The sequence below is a fragment of the Idiotropiscis lumnitzeri genome, chromosome 5, assembly GCF_059441095.1.
Source record: "Idiotropiscis lumnitzeri isolate Australia: NSW breed Sydney's pygmy pipehorse chromosome 5, RoL_Ilum_1.0, whole genome shotgun sequence".
NCBI classification, from domain to species: domain Eukaryota; kingdom Metazoa; phylum Chordata; class Actinopteri; order Syngnathiformes; family Syngnathidae; genus Idiotropiscis; species Idiotropiscis lumnitzeri.
The window spans coordinates 16,124,396-16,142,821 of NC_142395.1; the positions used below are offsets into that span (position 1 = coordinate 16,124,396).

Here is an 18,426-nt window from a genome sequence, read left to right on the forward strand (position 1 = left end):
GGGAGTAGTAAAGTCAGAATTACAGCAATTATTCGTATGAAAAAAGCTTTTAGGCCAGTAAGTGAACTCAGTAACATGTAGAGCAAAAAGTGGCTCCAATCCTAAACTGTGAAAAATATTTTTTGTCTGTGCATGTGCTCCCTCTAGTGGTGCGTGAAAGAGTTACTGGCCAAGACGCGTTCGGTTGTATTTAACGTTCGAATTTAATGGATTTGCATTTACTCTTTGCAAATTGTTTATTTTGAAATGAATTATTTGAGTGTCATTTTTAGTTACTTGAATGGAGTTTTTTTTTTTTTTGCTTCTTATTTTTAAGCTAATTTTCAATTGTGCTTAATGTATAATGCCTTACGACAATATTAAACCGTTGGGAATAAAAACTTCATTTAAAAGCATATTTTCCCGTTAAGTCAATTTCTTACGCAAGGTACGGCGACTCTCGCATTGCTTCGGACCGTCTGTTCTAATAGTTTTGGATTTTTCATTATAGTTATTTTTTTTAGTTTTAATTAGTTTGTTTTGGAAAATGCTATGTTTAAATTGAATTTTTATTAGTTTTATTATTAGTTTTAGTTCATTTTTTGTTGTTTTTATTAAACGTGTATTTCAATCGACTGCAAAAAAAAAAAAGAAAAAAAAGACAATTAATTAACGTGTAATAAACTACAATTCTCAAACCATTGTTTGATCCTCCGTCTTTTGCATGGACGTGCATCAATACCCATGTAAATCCATTTAAAATCCATCCCGAAAGCTCATATGATCTTAATGCACAAACAAGAAAACAAAGGTTTCAATCTAATATCGTTAACGGAAATGTTTTTGTAATTTCATTTTTAGTTCTGCCATAGGTGCTTCGAGTCAACTGCCAAGTAAACAGGCTTAGAAGAAGCACCTGGGCTGGATTTCCCATCTCTTGTTTACGCTAACTCTACTGTGACACATGCACCATGCGTAATGTGGGAATGCAACCGTGCTCAGAACTGAACGCTTAACATAGCAACAAAAAAACATTTATATCTCCTGGCCCAATGTTCCGATGATTGTATTGTTTGTGATCGGCGCTTGGTGAAAAAAAAAACATCTGCTGGTACTGATCCTTTTTAACAACCAATTAATATGATATAATGTTGACATTTAGCCATTTTTTTAATGTAGTAGGGACACATATTGGAGCGTACATGGACCAGATGGTGGTGCTCTACGAGCTACATCTTGTTTTGGTGGTACATATTTGTTGTCAAACGTTTTAAAGCGCCGCTATACGCACTCAATTGATGGACGCTTTGAGTTGTGCTGCTGATGTTAAATGAGAGGTAGGCAGTTTTATTGGTGTTTAAGTGAGGTTGACAGCTGGGACAACCGTGACTCTCTCGAGTGTTAGTCACCAGCAAACCTTTCACTTTAGGCTCTTGCGTGAAAAGGATGATGGACAGACGGAAGTGGCAGTCACGATCACGTTTTTGACCACGTTTGTCACAACAGTTGACACAGATGGTAGATGCGAAGGGCATGTTTGAAATTCATTGGCTGACACAGAAGATGGGTGTGGCTTTGTACGCGTTTTTGTCTTGTTAAATTTCCATACAGGAAATTCATCAATTTTTCACTTTTCTAGAATGAAAGCAAATGGAAGTAGTGTGCAATATGAGGACTAAAAGTGCCAAAATTAAATAAATGAATAAATACACCATGAAAAGTTTAATTAAGAATTTAATTAATTAATTAAATGTGGAACTAAATAAATAAATGTGTAATTAATTAAAGGGTCAATGATTATATGTAATATTTTGTCTGTATTTAATTAATTATTTCTGTATTTAATTAATTATTTCTATATTTAATTATTTCATGGTCCCGCTTTGTAGTGATTCATGAATTAATTTTATCTGTCAATCTCGCCCATCAAAGTTAGGGGGCGGGGCTAAACGCTGACAAACTCAATTCTTTTTTGTCAAATATTTCTGTTACATAGTTGTGCAAGTTCTAATATCTTTGTTTTATTATTGGCAAGGTAGAATAACTTTTCTGCTGTTATTTTTCATACAATTTGCATTTTGAATGAACTTGTCAGTACTGCAAATGTAACATTTCCTCCTGTGAGGTTTATGCAATGATCGTTTCTCCGTCGCTGTGAGTTGATCAACAGATGCTGGTAAACATACTGGAGAAACACATTGACGGCGAGACTTCAGAGAGCGTGCGGCACTCAGAGTATGATGTTTAAAGCGCCAGCGGGACCCTTTTTTATTGCACAGGGAGCCTCGAAGCTGCATTAGGTTCGAGTTTCTGACAAACCGAGCTGGCGAGGGGATGCTCAGCTCCCGGCGGGGTCCCCGCGTCGCTGCACAAATTGAAATAAATCGCCACGTTAGCACTTGGAGTGCTCGGCCGGCCGGTTTGACACGTGCGCTTTTATTAAGTCCTGCTGGATGACCGTGAGCTTTAAACTGAGCTTTTTTTGTGTTGTTTTATTGGAGGCCTTCACGACCCGATGTCGAGTTTTTGTATAAAAGTGGGTTCCCCGGATGGCAAGAAGTGTTTTCCAAAGCAACTCTTTTTCATTCCAGTGCGATTTTCACAACATTTTTGCCTCAGCCAAAACATCGGCAATGATTCGAGCCTATCTGTGTCATTCTTTCTTTTTGTTTGTGCTTTTTTTGCGGGCTGATTCCTGATTTGCGAATTGGTATACCCCTTCATTCTTGTGAACTGGTTTAAGGGGTGAAATAAGGACTAAGTGGTAGAACTGAGATCTGGCCTAAATGTTGATGGAGTGAATCTTGTTAGTCCATAAAATTCCATCATCAAAAAAAAAAAAAAAAAAGTAGCTGTTTATAGTTTGGAAATGACGATTATTAGACAATACAATACAAGAACAAGTGGGTTGAGTTACACTAACAAAATGGAAAGAGTCCGGAATTAGAACTGTTTTATTGCAGACGTCGTATGATGTCAAAGTTTGTGTCTTGCTCTATTCAGTATTTTTCTTGTAATATATTTTTGTTGAATATTTTTTTAAGTGATTTTAAAAATATTAGTTTTTTTATTTTGGATGAGTGATATTTCACATTTCTAATATTTTGCATATATATATATATATATATACACATATCCTCATTGCTTGATTTCAACAGGGCTGTTTTAAGAGGGTGAAAAGTTCTGTAGTTGTTCATCCTCCGGTTATTTTGACGACAAAATACAATTTGACAAAAAATAAATAAAGAAATGGCATTAGTGTATATAATGTCTCCTTTAAGCATATTGGATGCTGTGTTGTGCTCCAAATCATGTGTGCTGCAGTTTGTTTTGGGGCGAAAAAAAATCAGCAAATCTGCGCGTGTTTTCTCCAGTGTGGCGCATCGGAGAGCATGTCCGCTTCTCAAGTCTGTTTGAAGGCAAGACGCCACGCCGCTTCTGCCTAATTAGTCCTCGCCAACTCTGTGTTCCTTCTTCCCGGGCGAGGACCCTCTGTAACTGTTGAGTGTATTCATAGCGTGAGAGGGAATTTTTCAATAACGTGTATTTTTTTTTTAATTTGTGTTGAAAAAAACAAAACAAAACACATTATTATTCCAGAAATTGAGATATGCAGATATTGTTAGGACACTTTAAAGGATTGGATGGGTTCGATGTCTGCTCTGAGGCGTCGCAACAAGCAGGCAAGGCAGGAAGCGTCTAGCGCCCGGCTGATATTCGCACATATCAATGAAAAAAAAGTACAACTTTAAAAGTGCAACGACGACGTGTGGCTCCAAGCAAAACCCATATTTGGAGGCATAAGGGGAGGGGGAGTACAGTATTTTTGGTGATAAAATATTCCGTTTCTACCCAGTACTGTATGGAATTAACACTTCCCTAGCTTGTAAAGAAAAAACATACAGTCAATAAAATCTTGAGATCTTTCAAATTTGGGGAGTGCTTGGAAGGGGCCCCCCCAAACTGGGCAAGACACGCCTATGGCATGGGCCCTGAATTACCTTTTTACAAACAAGCTGGAGGAGCAGAGAAAACAAACAAAAAAATCACTCATTATAAATTTACATTACATATATATATATTTATATATATATATATATATATATATATATTTATATATATGTATATATATTTTTTTTTTTGGCAAATATGGAAAATTCATTGAAACATGACAGGTGTGTTTGTACGTGTAGATGAAAATCCAAGAAATCAAAAATGTCTGCCGAAAATACATTGTTTAGCGTCCAGAATGTATGCTGAGATTCAGGAGCAAAAAAACAAAAAAACAAAAAAAAAACTAATTAACCAGGTAAAATGCATGTTCGAAATGGCTATTACATTTCAAATCTAATTGTTAAGTGACATAGTCGTTTTTAATTCAAGCTGACTGAATGCTCCACAGGCGATAAAATGTTGACGCAACACAAATGAAGCTTGGCTGCTGGTGGATCGTTTAAGTCTGCCCTTAATTTCACGACAAAGAGGAGGACTCGACCAAACATTGACTTATTTATTTGAAAGTTAGCTCGTCTCTGTGGCCACGTGACTTTGTCCCCCCTCGCACCCCCTTTCTGTTGCGGTTTCCATGGAGAGTGTTGGTGGGCGGAGTCTAGAGTATCACACCTGATGCAATTGTCATCAGCTGGCTATTTTGCCACAGATGAAGAAAAAGCAGGAAAGTGCTGAGTTCTTGTTTCTTGCTTGTCACCACTGCTGCAACATTTTCTTACTCATTTTTCACGTCCGTCTTGTTTTCTGTCAGTAGCTACTCTCCTGTTTGCCTGTAAGTATTTCTATCGTTTTGTTACTCGTTTGCTTCCTCGAGTAGGTTTTGGATTTAGTGTTTTTGCTTTTTTTTTTTTTTTTTTTTTTTGTGTAGGTGTCTTCCTTCCCTGGCTCTCTGCCTTCCCTCCTCACTTTGTCTCATTTGGTTGTAAGCTTAATTCACGTCAATCTTTTTTCACAAATTTGCATTTCCCCTCAGGCTTGTGTGCTCTTTTGCTTGAAATAAATTCTGTAAAATTTGATTTGTGTGTTTGCTTTGAAATCCACTATCAGTGTTCCTCGGCCAGTTTTGAAGATGTTTTTGTTATATGCAGAAATAAAATATTAAGCTCCCCGTAGCATAGATTTCATAAATGCAACACAGAATGGGTTTTTACATCCATAAAAATGATACACAGTATTATCCCCACTTTAGATGTCAAGTGTTTTTTCTTTCTTTATTTTTTTTTCCTTTCATGTGGTGGACTGGCAAAATTCCCCTTTGAGTACGAAAGGTTGCTGACACCAGAGTTAAAGGTTACTGTGTGGAATTCCATGGTCTCCCCATGCCTGTGTGGTTTTCTCCGGGTACTCGGGTTTCCTCTCACGTTCCAAAAACATGCATCGTAGGTTGATTGAAAACTCCAAATTGTCCCGAGGTGTGATTGTGAGTATGAATGATTGTTCATCTGTGTGCGCCCTGTGATTGGCTGGCTACAAGTTCAGGGTGTACCCCACCTACTGCCCGAGGACAGCTTCCTTGTGAGGAATAAGCGGCTTGGATGAATTGCTCAGAAGTCAATTTTTACTTTTTTTTTTTTTAATCCTTTATTTTTCTTCCTCCAACGGATGGCAAATATTAGTCCATATCAACGAGACAAATTTGAACAGTCATTGCAATGACGTGTTGTGTTACTCGCATGCAGGCTTGTTGGAAGTGTCCTCTGAAGCTCAATAAAAAAAAAGCATACTTAACTCATTCAATACCATTGACGGATAAATACGTCAAAATCCATTTGTTTTTACTGGGCTGGTCGTGAATGAGTTAACATTCATGGCACACAAAAAGAAAAAGGTGGCAATTGTGAGTGTGTATCTGTAAAATTAGATGTCACCACAAATGTTTATTGTACTTTATTGGCCCACATGAGTTATGTACAGTATGAAACCTGGTAGCAACAATGCACATTTGTTTGAATTTGTTCATAGAGACAGCTGCTGAATAGAGTCTGCCATTGTTTGCCATAATGCAAGAAGCAAGTCCTGAGTTGCCAATGATAATTTATGCAATTAGGAGAATAATGCTTTTGTTGTCAAAAGCTAAAATTGATAACATGGCGCAACTGGTTCTAATTTGTGTTTGGAAGAGATACCTAGCTCATTTTTTTTAGGGGGTCTAGGCTAAATTACATTGACCAAACTGTCAACATGAATTATTGACATCGTTACTGGCTGTTCATCTATTATTGCATGCTGAGTTTTGAAATTGGCATACGCAACTGTTCACATGCATGACCATGAGCAAATGAAAATTTGTTTTTAGGAAATTTAATTTCAAACAAGTGGTGATTCTGTGATTTTGGCTACTTAACCCCCCAAAAATTGTGGTAGTTTCAGATTGTATCTGATATTCGTTCAAAGTGGTTTTTCGAAATGCGAATATATACTGTTAGGTCACCGTGGCAAATTTGCGGCATCTCAGGGCTAAAAAATGGCAATGAATTTCCCTTTTTCTGAGACATTTTATGCTTTCAAAGTATTTTTTAATAAGTGCCAAGGTACTGTATGCCGCGTGCGACCTTGACGTGGGGGAAAAGTTAACCATTTTCGAATTGTTTGCTCCCGCCTGATGCGTGAAAGCGGAGTGTAATGGAAGGCATAAAATAATAAAGTCAACAATAAAGTCAAACATGCAGAGTGGATACTTGGCTCGGCTCATCCTCTCTCTCCCTCTCTCTCTCTCTCTCTCTCGGTTCCAATTCTGTCATATTTTTTCACCTTTTTATCGGCAGGACTTTTATTAGCCTCCAAGTGGAAGGCTGCAAATAAAAGATGAAGCCGTGCTTAAATGGCGTTACAATGCGAAGACAATGGTGTCGCGGAGTAATGGCGTTTAATCTGATGCCAGCCTTTGATCATAATCTGGCTCGCGTCACGCTTCCTTCTCAATCTCCCATCGTAATCCTCAAATTCCTGTTTAAAGATGCCGTTGTTAACCACACGCGCTCATCAGCTTCATCTTTAATTACAATGGAACCCAGAGTTCATCCAAAGTTTTTTTTTATTGTTTTTTGCACCAGCATTCCAATTCTTCTATTTCCTGGAAATCATATAAATGTCTTCTCATGGTTTTAAGGAAAATGTTGTTTTTAGCATTAGCCTTAGCGGTCAGAATTGACCAATAATAGCAACAACTTCTTGTGGTCAAATTATGTTGTCTTCTCTGTTGGAAGACATCAAATCTGTGACTTTGTTTTAACATTAGCATGTTGTGTCCACCAAATGATATATTTTATACTGTGAAAATTCTCACATGAATAATTTAACTTTGAATCTTTGCCACCTTCTAAGACTGTACAAATCAGATTATTGGTCATTTATTTGTTGGAAATGCGTACGTTTGTAGTTAGCGGAACCTTGAGTTTTTTTTTTTAATTTGTGTTGTTTTTCGCATCAGCTTTCCAATTCCACTAGTTCCTGGAAATCATATCTTCTCCACATTGCTAGGAAAATGTTGTGATTTTCAGCATTAGCTTAGCGCGCGCATCATTTTGTAATTAGCACTGTAGTTAGCATTAGCATTCCCACTCCACAAATTAATTCCATTATTAACGAAAATTGTTGTGAGTTTTGGAAATATCTAAATTACAAATAAAAGAAATGTGTCACTATGTTGTTAAAATTGTTTTAATATTCACATTACTATCAGCTGTATCGCTCACATCTATGTTGCATTTTTTTTTTTTTTGGGGCTGCTATTTTTTGACCAAGTCATTGTGTATAAAATATAGTTCTAATTATTGAATCTTCCTTTATATCCATGATGCCATTTGCTGTGCCCTGAGAACCGTGTGCTTGTGCGTGCGTGTGCGTGTGCATGCGTGTGCGTGTGTTCGCGCGCTGTAATCACACTTGACTGCATGCAGCTTCTGCAGGTGTCAGTACGACAGCAGCCGGTGGGAGGGACTCTGCCGCCCCCAACTTCTCATTCGATGGCTCTCGCTCCTCTCTCTCTCGCGCTCTCTCTCTCTCTCTCTCTCTCTCTCTCTCTCTCTCTCTCTCTCTCATCTCCCCATCCAGTCAGTCCTGCTCCAGCATCACGCTGAGGAGGAGAGAGCAACATCGGAGATTCCGGGGAGGGGAGCCACCATGCACGTCTGCCTGGAGATTTCTTCCACTTGATTACCGTGTTTTTTTATTTTTAATTTGCTTTTCCCCTCCTCTCTTTCTGTGTGTGCGTGCGAGTGTGTGGATTTGTGTGAGCGCCTGTGTGTGTGTGTGTGTATATTTGTATATACATATATAAATATATATGTATATATATGTGAGGAGGCAAGGACACTCCGCACAGAGCATCCTCTGTTCTCTTAAGGAAGGACACAAGGATCACCTCTTGCTCCTTTTCTTCTTATTCTTCTTCTGTTTTCCATCTTTCCTTGGAGACATGGATCTATGCCTGGACCCGCCGCGGATTTGCCGGGGCTGGCGGCTTTTCTGCATCCTCCTGCTCCTCACCCTCCTCTTTCGGGACCACCTGAGCTCCATGCTGGACTGCCCGCCGACGTGCAGCTGCTCGCCCACCGAGATCTATTGCAATAAGTCGGACAGCGGCCGCTTCTTCCCGCTGTTGGCGGTGCAGGATGGAGCCGGAGGCAACGGCAGCGGAGCCGTGGACATAGCTGACTTGTTCAAAAACATCACGTCCATGTGAGTAGATCTTGGCGTGTGTGACTTGCACCACCTCACTTTTTTTTTTTAAATGTTTTTTGCATGAGTATGCGCATGGTGGTTGGGGGATGAGTGGTGGTGGTGGTGGTGGTCGGGAGGGGGGGGGCATCCTGAAAGTTGCACCCCCGCAGGCCTCTTCATCAGCATCCTCCTCCTCCTCCTCCTCTTTTTCACGAGGAGGAGGAGGAGGATGTTGCGTCCGCGTCCAACTGCTCCGACAGATTGCGCCAAATGGAACAGAAATAAATGGCGCAGTGAGGTCAAACAGTTACATATCACTACCCTCCACCACCCTCCTTGGGGAACCGCCCCCGCTTTATGAACTTGAGACAGATGTGGATGTGTTACAAGGTGCAAAAATAACACTTGTAGTGTGATGTCGTGAGTGGAAGCTGTGCGCAAACGTGCCGGATGCAGCGTCGTTTTGTTCAAGATTGTCCTCACCAGTCGGTCAAAACCAAAGCTTTCCTTCTTGAAAAGTCCAGACACTGGTGTGTGACTCATTAGTTACCACAAAGGTGATGAATAACATTTGCAGTGGTGTGTTGTGCAAAAAAAAAAAAAAAAAGGTGCTGGATGCAGATTTTTTTGTGCTGAAGGTCTGAGATATTCTTCACAAAGCTTCAAATACATGCTTCATGGTCATCCTGAAAAATTAATTTTGTGTGACTTAATATTTGTGTTACTGTGCTGGATGGATGCAGCTTTTTTCCCCCTCCTCTTCCCCAAAGCCATACTTGAAAGCCTTCAAGTCCTGCACAGTCCCCACAATAGTTCCGAATTTTTTTATTTATTTATTTTTTTCCAACACTCACGCCATATTATCGTGTGACTGCAAACGTTCTGGAAGCATTCAAGATCAAAGCTATGCCACGCGAGTTGGCAACGCTTCCTTTTTCAAAATTCCCCCAGAAAATACAAATTGTATTGCTGAAAACTTTTTTGGTTGACTAAAGCATCTCTTAGGAGACTTCAAATGCATCCTCCGTGTAGTAAAATATCAAATATCTCCTTTGAAAGTGGACTCGTGTGAATTTTGTGTGGGTTAACACTTGATGATTTCTTTCATGTACATGATCCAAAGAGACTGAAATCACAGATTTCTTTCTTGAAGCATTTGTAAGAATTACGAGAAGTGTAGCTTCTGTCGCCCACTACGCTCGAATTCTGGATTACAACAATCATGACTTGGCTATCGCGAAGCTAGGCCTGAAGCCCCGCATTCCCACTTTGTGATTGCAGAAAAATTTTATTCTATCTAGAAGGACAGCCGGTGGTGAGAAAAGATGTTTCTTCAGAAGAAGTAAATATTATATAATGGAAACGTTTTATTGGCATTTTTACAAATGGGGGGAAAAATGCTTCATAGAAGTTACGCCGTTTTTGATGAAATACTGGAACAGGAATGTCCGAGGGGCTGAAAGGCTTAGTCGGTATTGTGGCTTGGATGTTGTGCTGGGTGCGTCGTTTTTGTGTTAAAGATCAAATGCATTTTGTGTAGCTCAACCGATTTGATGCTGTGCGCAAATGCGCTTTGTAGCTTTTGTGTGTTTCAGAGCCAAGCCACCCTTCACAAGCCTTAAAGTCCATCATCTGAGAGACCAAAATCAAAGTTTGCCTTCTTGAAAAGTCCAGAAATATGTTTTTTGTGCATCTTGCCAGGAAAGCAGTGTAATTTATTTTATATTTCTTATTTTTTTCCCATCAAAGCCATCCCTCGTGACTTTTCCTGTGCATCCTTAACAGCAAAACCTAAAAACGCCATTTGTATGTCTCAAGGCTTGTGGAGTCGTAGCAATAGAATTTGTGCGCGGTTGTGCTGGATGCATCTTTTTGTGTTTAAGTCCATCTCTCACAAAGCAGGCACATCCCAGAGAAAAATGCATCGTGTGGTTCTACACTTTGGGTGCTGTGTCCAAAGTGGAAGCTGTGCACAAAATGGGCCGGATGAAGTTTTTAGGACGAGCCTCACAATCGAAGCGTTTCTTCAAGAAAACACCAGCAAATGCAATTTGCTTAACTTTACCCTTGTTGTGCCGTGTGCATCTTTTTTTGGGATGTCTTACTGGTACATTCCCCATTGTGGTACAGAATTTCATGTTCGGCTTTCAGATCTAAGCCTTTCTTTTTATAAAGTCAATAGGAATGCATTTTGAGTGGCTCCAGACTTGTGGTGATGCATCGTGCCTGGAAGCAGAATGCAAAAGTCCTGGAGGCTGCCTCATTTGCATATGAAGTCGCTCCGGAAGGAATTCTCAAGCATAGAACCAAGCCTGGTCCCGCCTCCTCTTCGCCTCGCATCACTTTTGGGCGCCTGTTTAACCTTTTTTTTGTTCAATAACTCAGTTGCTGAGCGCCACTAGAGGGTACCCTGCGCCCGCATCCTCTTGCTCGCGCCCTCTCCATCTTTTTCCTATCTGCAATGAAAAGCAAAGAAGAGAATGGCGAGGACATCAAGGCAGCGGCACCCTCGGTGGTGATTACCGTGACCCCCGTGCAGCGTGTCATGATTTATTCATGGTGTAACCTGTGGGTGTCGTTTATCTCCCCTCTTGTCCACCCCGGTTCGGATGGGCTGCTGGCTTGATTGGTTTTCCTTTAAAAACAACAACAAGTTTAAAGGGAAAAAGTCATGGTCTCATTAGCATTTTTTCTGCGTTTTTTCTTTTTTTTTTTTTTTTTTTTTTAAGTATGGAGCTACTAATCCGATTGACCCGCCAGACGCCTTTTGTGGCTCCGCTCCAGCAGCCGTCTTGTTGTTTTTCTGCTTCCCTGCAGCAAAAGGCTGACAAACAAACGCACTGGTGTCATTTAAATATGGCTGATCATTTCTGATGGCTTACTTCAAGCACAAAGTGCTGCCCATGAATGTAAAAAGCACAATAAATAGGGATTTGGAGTGAGAGAAGGTGTAATTTGATGATTCTTGTGGTCAATCAAGGCTGTGTGACCAGCATAGCACACCATTAATTCAGGCTACCCGACTAACAGGCTGCCAAATAGAGCTGAATATTAAAGATGAAAACAACATAGTTGGGTGCAAAAGTTGAGCCGGTGGTTCATATTGCATTGCAGTAAACCTCCACTATTGCCCAAGTATAGGCAGCGAATCAGGAGTAATTGACGCTTTACATATATTGCACTTTTACAACAGTTACAGAGATAACAGAATGCTTTAATGAACATATAACATAAAACATCAAGAATACATCATAATAATTTCTAAGCCTATCAGCATCTTCAAAAGCTTGCTTTATTTTTCCAGTATTAAATCTAAAAGGGGAAGTCAACCCCAGCGTTTTATTCTTTTGCAAGAATATGTTCTATGCAGGTGAAATACGGCATTCTGATTAATATCACATTTGTGGAATAAGATTTAAGGGCTAAAATCCACCCGTTTCTGGCCATGTCAGAGCGCGGCCATTTTGTCACTTCTGTCAACTGATGATGACATCACAGTTGCTCAGGGCTCAGGTAATAACTTTTCATGGCTCAGCTACAGAAAACAGGTGAGCCGTGATTGGTCATTTTCAGAGCCTTGAGCAACTGTGACGTCATTTGTGACAAAATGGCCGCCACCTGAGATAGCTAAAAACTAGTGGATTTTGCTAGTGAACTAGTATTCCACAAACGAAATCTTAATCAGAATCCATGTTTAGACTAGTGAAGGCACTTAGAACATATTTTTGCAAGTGTTTTTAAGGTTCCGATTTAATCATAATAATTGTGTCGACCAGTGACATTCACACGCTAGCACAATTAAAATTGATGTAGCACAGCTTCTTGTTTCCCATTTTCCCAAACGTATTTTGCATTTTTGTAGCATAAAATAATTATACGCTAATTACCTCCTCCAAAGAATCCATCTTCATCATCCAGCACAACTGTCCTCCATTTTCTTTGGAATGAAAGACGTTAGCTGTCGTGTTATGTGCGTGTGTTAATATTAAAGCCAAGGAAATACTGACAAGCTAACTGACATTATGCCAATTATCATTTTAACGCCTACTCGGACACCGAGGGAAATTAACAAAAGTTTTTTTGGTGTGCGTGCTTTACATGTTGTGCATGGCATTTCTTATAAAAATCTAGGTCAAATGTCCATTTTTGGTATATCAAGAACTCACTATAGGACCTGCTTTACTCCTGAACAAAATGCATGGTGTTAATGTACGTGTAGAGATGCTGCCGTATCAAATTGAGTTGTCTATCTCCAATCCTCTCTGTTGCGGTGGCTCAACATTTAAATAACCTTCAACAGATTGAATGGTTGCTGACTTTCCCAAAACGTGTTATCCTTCTCTCTCATAAATGCAGGAATAAAATTGTGTTCAATTGTACAAAACAGCAAAGGCTTTTTTTCCTCGCCTGAAGCTGATCTCCACCCTTAAACCTTTGATCGTAGAATCGTCCTGGTAACCCAGCTCCTTGTAACCCCTCTACGTTTGTGACGGTAATAATAAAGCAGCCACAGCCCTCCCCCCCCGAGGCGTTTGCAATGTGACACACGTCAATGGCATCAAGTCATCTTTAATTGAAATTAAGATGCAAGAAATAACAACATGGAGTAACGCAATTCTCATTTCACTCCATTTGTCCCTCCATGCTGCTCACTTTGTTGTTCTCCTTCACCCCTTGATGGGAATCTTTGGCCGGAGGCGCTTACGTGGGCGGGGATTAAAGACTGCGGAGGTTGCAAATAAAGACCTTAGATTTAGGCTTAATTTGGAAGTGTAACACCTTTCATTATACTTGGCAATTAATTCAGCCCTTGTGTGCTGACTAAATGGAAGGAAGTAACAGGTGGTGGAGTTGCAGAAACACTGAAAATTATTATCAATTTTTTTTTATTTGTATTTACCCACAATCCAGACTGGGAAACGAATAGAATGAAGTTCCACAGTCTGATGAGATTAGCATTTGTGTAGCAATGCTTATCTTGTGGGCAGGTGATTTCTCTGTTGGTTGACCTGACTGATGTTGCAAGGCTAACGTTTCTCAACAGGAATCATTCGGTTGAACTTGCGAATTTGTTTAGGCTTTACAGACTTTGCTGTATTACATTATAGCTATCGGTCTTAACTTCAACAACGGTGGCCTGAAGGTAAAAGAATGTTACGAGGTTGCTAATGATTTTTTTTTTTTTTTAATAAACATTCTTTATTATTGCACAAGTGAACCGATTTATTTTTTTTTCTGTTAATAAAATGCACTAACTATAACGTATGGTTACGCCGCAGTCTCGTGGCTTTGATGGATTCGACTTCTTGATATAACTTCCAAGTTGCGCCTTGGTCTCGAATAAATGATGTAAAAAAATAAAAAAGCAGAGGAAAAAGCTAAATGCACCCTTTGAGGTGTTTTGCAATTTTATGAGTAATTTCCCTAATTATTTTGGTCTCACTTGTCCAAATTGTGCGACATCGCTGAAAGATAAGCTTCATTATTAGCATATCTCTCATGTAAAATTCATAATTAATACAAAATAGATTCAGTCAAGGACATTTCTTCACACGCGCTGCTCGTATTTAAACCGAGCAAGCAGCCAGAAGCAAAGCGGCACGGCTGGCATCTGTATGCGCCCGCGGTACGACACGTCCTCGGCCCCCTCTTCGAAGATGGCAGCGTTGTCGCCAAAAGGCCGCCTAAAAGAACAAGAGGCGAGTACAGATAATAGTTTGTTCTTCGCTTGGCAGCGGGAGGCATAGGCTCTTTTTTTGAAGTGGAGAAGATGGGGCTTGGCTGTCACAATTGAAGATAAATAAACACCATTTTCACTCAGAAGCTGATATGTCAGACAGGTTGCGGTTAAGTGTTGTTTCTTTGTGCCTTCTAATTAACGCCTCCACCTCTGGTGTTGGAACAGGTGGTAATCCCGGCGGGATTATTTTTAATCTTCCGTCAATGTGGAATAGATTTTATAAATCAACATCTGATGCAGAAAATTAAAAGTTAAAGTGACCAGTAGCGCAGTAATTGTCATTCAACTTTGAATGTGCAATGATGCAGAAAGTTGAGCGCCTTAAATATCTCATCCTGCGGAACATTTGTCAGCAAAAGTTCTACAAATGTGATCGGAAGCTTGAATAATTGCGACTACTGTCACATAAGGATGTGCAAAGTAACACTTTGCCATTTTGAGTCAAGTGTTATTGGGATGTCTGTAAATTTGAGTGTATCGAGTTGGAAAGCGTTGACCTGAGTGATGGACGGAAGAGGTGGTGACCAGAGTGTGGAGGGTCTGAGTGGACTTTGTTTTTGCATTCTAGTATTCAAGAGTGGGTAGCGGGGTACTGATGACTGATGCCAGACAACGATGCCATTCCGACATTGTTGATACAGCAACCCGTCAGACGGGTCAAACATGTGGCTCAGTCTGAACAGGGCCAAATCCGATTTGGACACTTCCTAAAAGCTGTGTGGACAGTCAGCCAAAAAAAAAAAAATTTGATTTGTGGAGGACTCTCATTTGAATCAAATATGCTTGCAGTCTGAACGCAGCCTCAGTGACCCTGTGATGGGACGATTATTGACTCCTGCTAGTGTGTTATTTCCAAATTGGTATATTTGGCAGAAGGGTGACACTAAAGATTGAAGCTTTTTTTTCCCTGTATGAAAATAATTAAATTTTAGGAGTCTTGAATATGATCCCCTGAAAAGCCACCAGTACCCTAGAAAGTTCAAAAGAAAATTAAACTATATGTAGAAATACAGTCCTTGACACCAGTTTCACCAAAAGACACATCTATTGTAATCTATTGTAATATCATGCACAAAATAAATCTAAAGGACATGAACTGGAACAGGGCGTCAGCCATTTTGGTTTAAAGCGGCCATTTTGGAGCAAAATTCAAAGTTCTTACTTTGACAAACTCCTTCTGAGGAATTTGCAAGTACCCTAGACAGATGGGCAATGCTTAATTCATTTGCTGCCATTGACGGATATAGACGCCAAAAATTACATTAATTTCAAGCTTGTTTTTTTTTTTTTTTTGCTATGCTACCTAATGTGTGCGTAGCATAGCATCAAAATTTGTCATTTGATCATTCACCTTTAAAATATAACAATAACATTTGGACGTCCTGGTGAAGACTCCCTGTCTATGATAGTGTTTAATGAAGACCGATTTATGGCTCCTTCATCCTCATCATCACCGCCATTTTGTTGTCACGCCGTTCCACTGATGCACTAAACTTGTTTAAAGAGCCCACATCAATTTGCTTTATACCCAGTTGGAAACACAGCCATAAAAAAAGAGAAAAAAAATACGGTAATATCACACAGCATCCCATAATAACACCGCTGGGATTTGTCTGTAGTCACACACATCATTAACATTACATCATCACGTGTGCTATTTGCAAACGAGCGGAGCCAAATAGTCCTGCAGAGGTTTGTTTTATATTCTTTTGAAGGTAACAATGGCATCACAAGCGACTATTTGCAGACGATGAGGTTTAAGCTGTGTTTAATGCATCGCTACCGCAACAGTAAGACAAAACTGCACTTAATATGGCCCACTGTCATTACAATAGTAGATTTCAACTCCTCTAGCTGTCTTTGATCTTTCCTTTAGTCCTACTTTTTTACCAAGGGCGGTTACAGTTTGTGCACGTTCCCGTTTTTCTCCTCCGAGACGGAGATCGATAATTGTTTCGTTTGAAAGAAAACATGGCAAAGAACTACTTTATTAAAATAAAAAGGTTATGAGGAATAACACATTGTTGCTGAATAACAAAACCATATTTTTGCCACTATAATGATTAATTGTTTTGATTCCCAAAAAAAAAAAATATATATTGACTCATTGCAAACCCTAAAAGGCAGCGCCTTTACAGAAATGCAAGGCGCATGTCGACCGAGGGGATGACAACCTACACTGTGCACTTTGTTTATGTCTTGGCCACGTAACTATAAACAATTAAAAAAAATAATACACTTTCTCATTAGTAAATGACAAAAGCAGCATCTGCTTACTTAACTCTAATTATTCAATCTTGGATCGGGACCAGCCACAATCTACTCGCATCTAAATTCAGCCCTCTTGGGCTGCTCTCCAAATATTTCAGTAAAGACAAAATTTTGTGCCAGGGTGAGTCTAGAGGAATGATTGGTTTGTCGAGGATCACAATATGTTTAATTAGCTCGTCGGAAAGCGTGCAACTTCAGATTTAAGCACCATTTAAAATCATAATGCGTTTAGAGGGCCTGAGTCGATTATGAACTCACAGAATCATCTATAGGCTTCCTCCTCGCGGCCTGACTGTCGCTCAGACGATACCCGTGCCGAGATATGATCATTATCGTGCTCAAAATGACGTTTGTCACATTTATGCAGCGTGCTTTTTATTTTTCCTTGTGTCAGCCGCGTTCAAGCGGTTGGGTTGAACTTTGTAAGAATCTCTGAGACTAAGATGATCACTTGACATTTGGTAGATATTTGACATTTTTGTGACAGGTTATCAACAATTTAATCTTGGACACTTCATCTTGCTTGGGATACAATTCAAAATCAATAAAGCGGCAGGGAGCACAATGGCATTTTGTATTTTTTTTCCCCAGTAACTAAAACTAAGATGCATTTTACGTTAATGTGTACAACTTTGCAGGTGATTGACAAGTTGACGAATTGAGCAATCCAGCCTAGGAAAGCTTACATCCATTGTTTACAAAGTGGACTCCGGAGAAAAGAGAATGTCTAGTCACCTTGTGGAATGGTTGACACGTTGATTGACCAGTGACTGCAGAGAGACGGTTTGGAATTGTGCAATCTAGCGATTGAAATTCTTGATTCTTTGTTTAGCTCCCTCAAAAAAAAACTTGTCCAGGCAAAAGACCACTAGTCAAATGACTGGAATGTTGACCGAGCAAGGACTGTTAAAAAAACAGTGTTTGATATTGAGCCATTAAAAGTGCTCGCTGGAATAAATGACCTTTAGCTCGGTCTGTGATTGCATGACCAGTGGTGCCAATGACTGATTCAGTTTTTAAATCAAAATGCCGTGCCATAAGGTGGAAAAGAAACACAAGTCAAGGCATAATGGAAGAATATACACCGACCAGAGTGATACAATCATTTTTTAAGTAGGCATATAATAAGAAATATGGGGGGTGGGGAAAAAAAAATCAAGAGGTAGGAAACTGAAATCTGGAAAATAATCTTAAAGATGTAAATAAAATCTCAAAAAAAGTAAAAAAATATTTAAAAATAAATCGCAAACAAATATTCTTTTATATGTGGAAACTAAAATCACAAGTTATCTGGAGGAAGGAGGTTTGGTCAAGTAACCAAACACCCAGAATATCTGGAAGTATTTGAAAATATCTGGTTAAAAAAATGTAAAAACATCTGAAAAAAAAAAACCCAAAAGATTAAATAAAATGTAATATATTAAATTAAATTTAAATTTAGTGAAAATAATAAAAATTTGGAAAATAGAACCAGAAATTAAATCTGGAAAATCTGAATTAAATGCATGCACACGCACACGTGGTTGCCCCGTTTGTCTAAAAACGTCTTCTACTTTGGGGCCTTATGAGGTCTTGCAAGGGACTTGCAGTGATTGTGATGAGAAGTAGCAGGACACCAGATGAAACAAAGCCTCAACCTCACCGTCTGGACTACGAAAATAGCTGGGAAAATGTGTGCAGGAGTCTTTAATGCAGGATTTTTGATGGCTGCCATCTTGGATTAATATCACATTGGGCTTCATCAAATAATCATGGCGCTAAGA

General features: G+C 39.5%; 1 protein-coding gene across 4 annotated transcripts in view; it reads left to right on the forward strand.

Moving 5' to 3' along the window:
* Positions 1-4,677: 4,677 nt before the first annotated feature.
* ntrk3b (neurotrophic tyrosine kinase, receptor, type 3b) overlaps positions 4,678-18,426 on the forward strand; it is a 191,433-nt gene continuing 177,684 nt past the window's right edge. For 3 of the 4 annotated variants that reach the window (XM_088296409.1, XM_088296411.1, XM_088296410.1), the window contains exon 1: positions 8,063-8,670. In XM_088296409.1, coding sequence (XP_088152535.1) covers positions 8,276-8,670 — 395 coding nt within the window. In that variant the 5' untranslated portion in view covers positions 8,063-8,275. Of the gene's footprint in view, positions 4,763-8,062; positions 8,671-18,426 lie in introns of those variants that run through there. The other variant, XM_088296412.1, reaches the window with a different exon arrangement.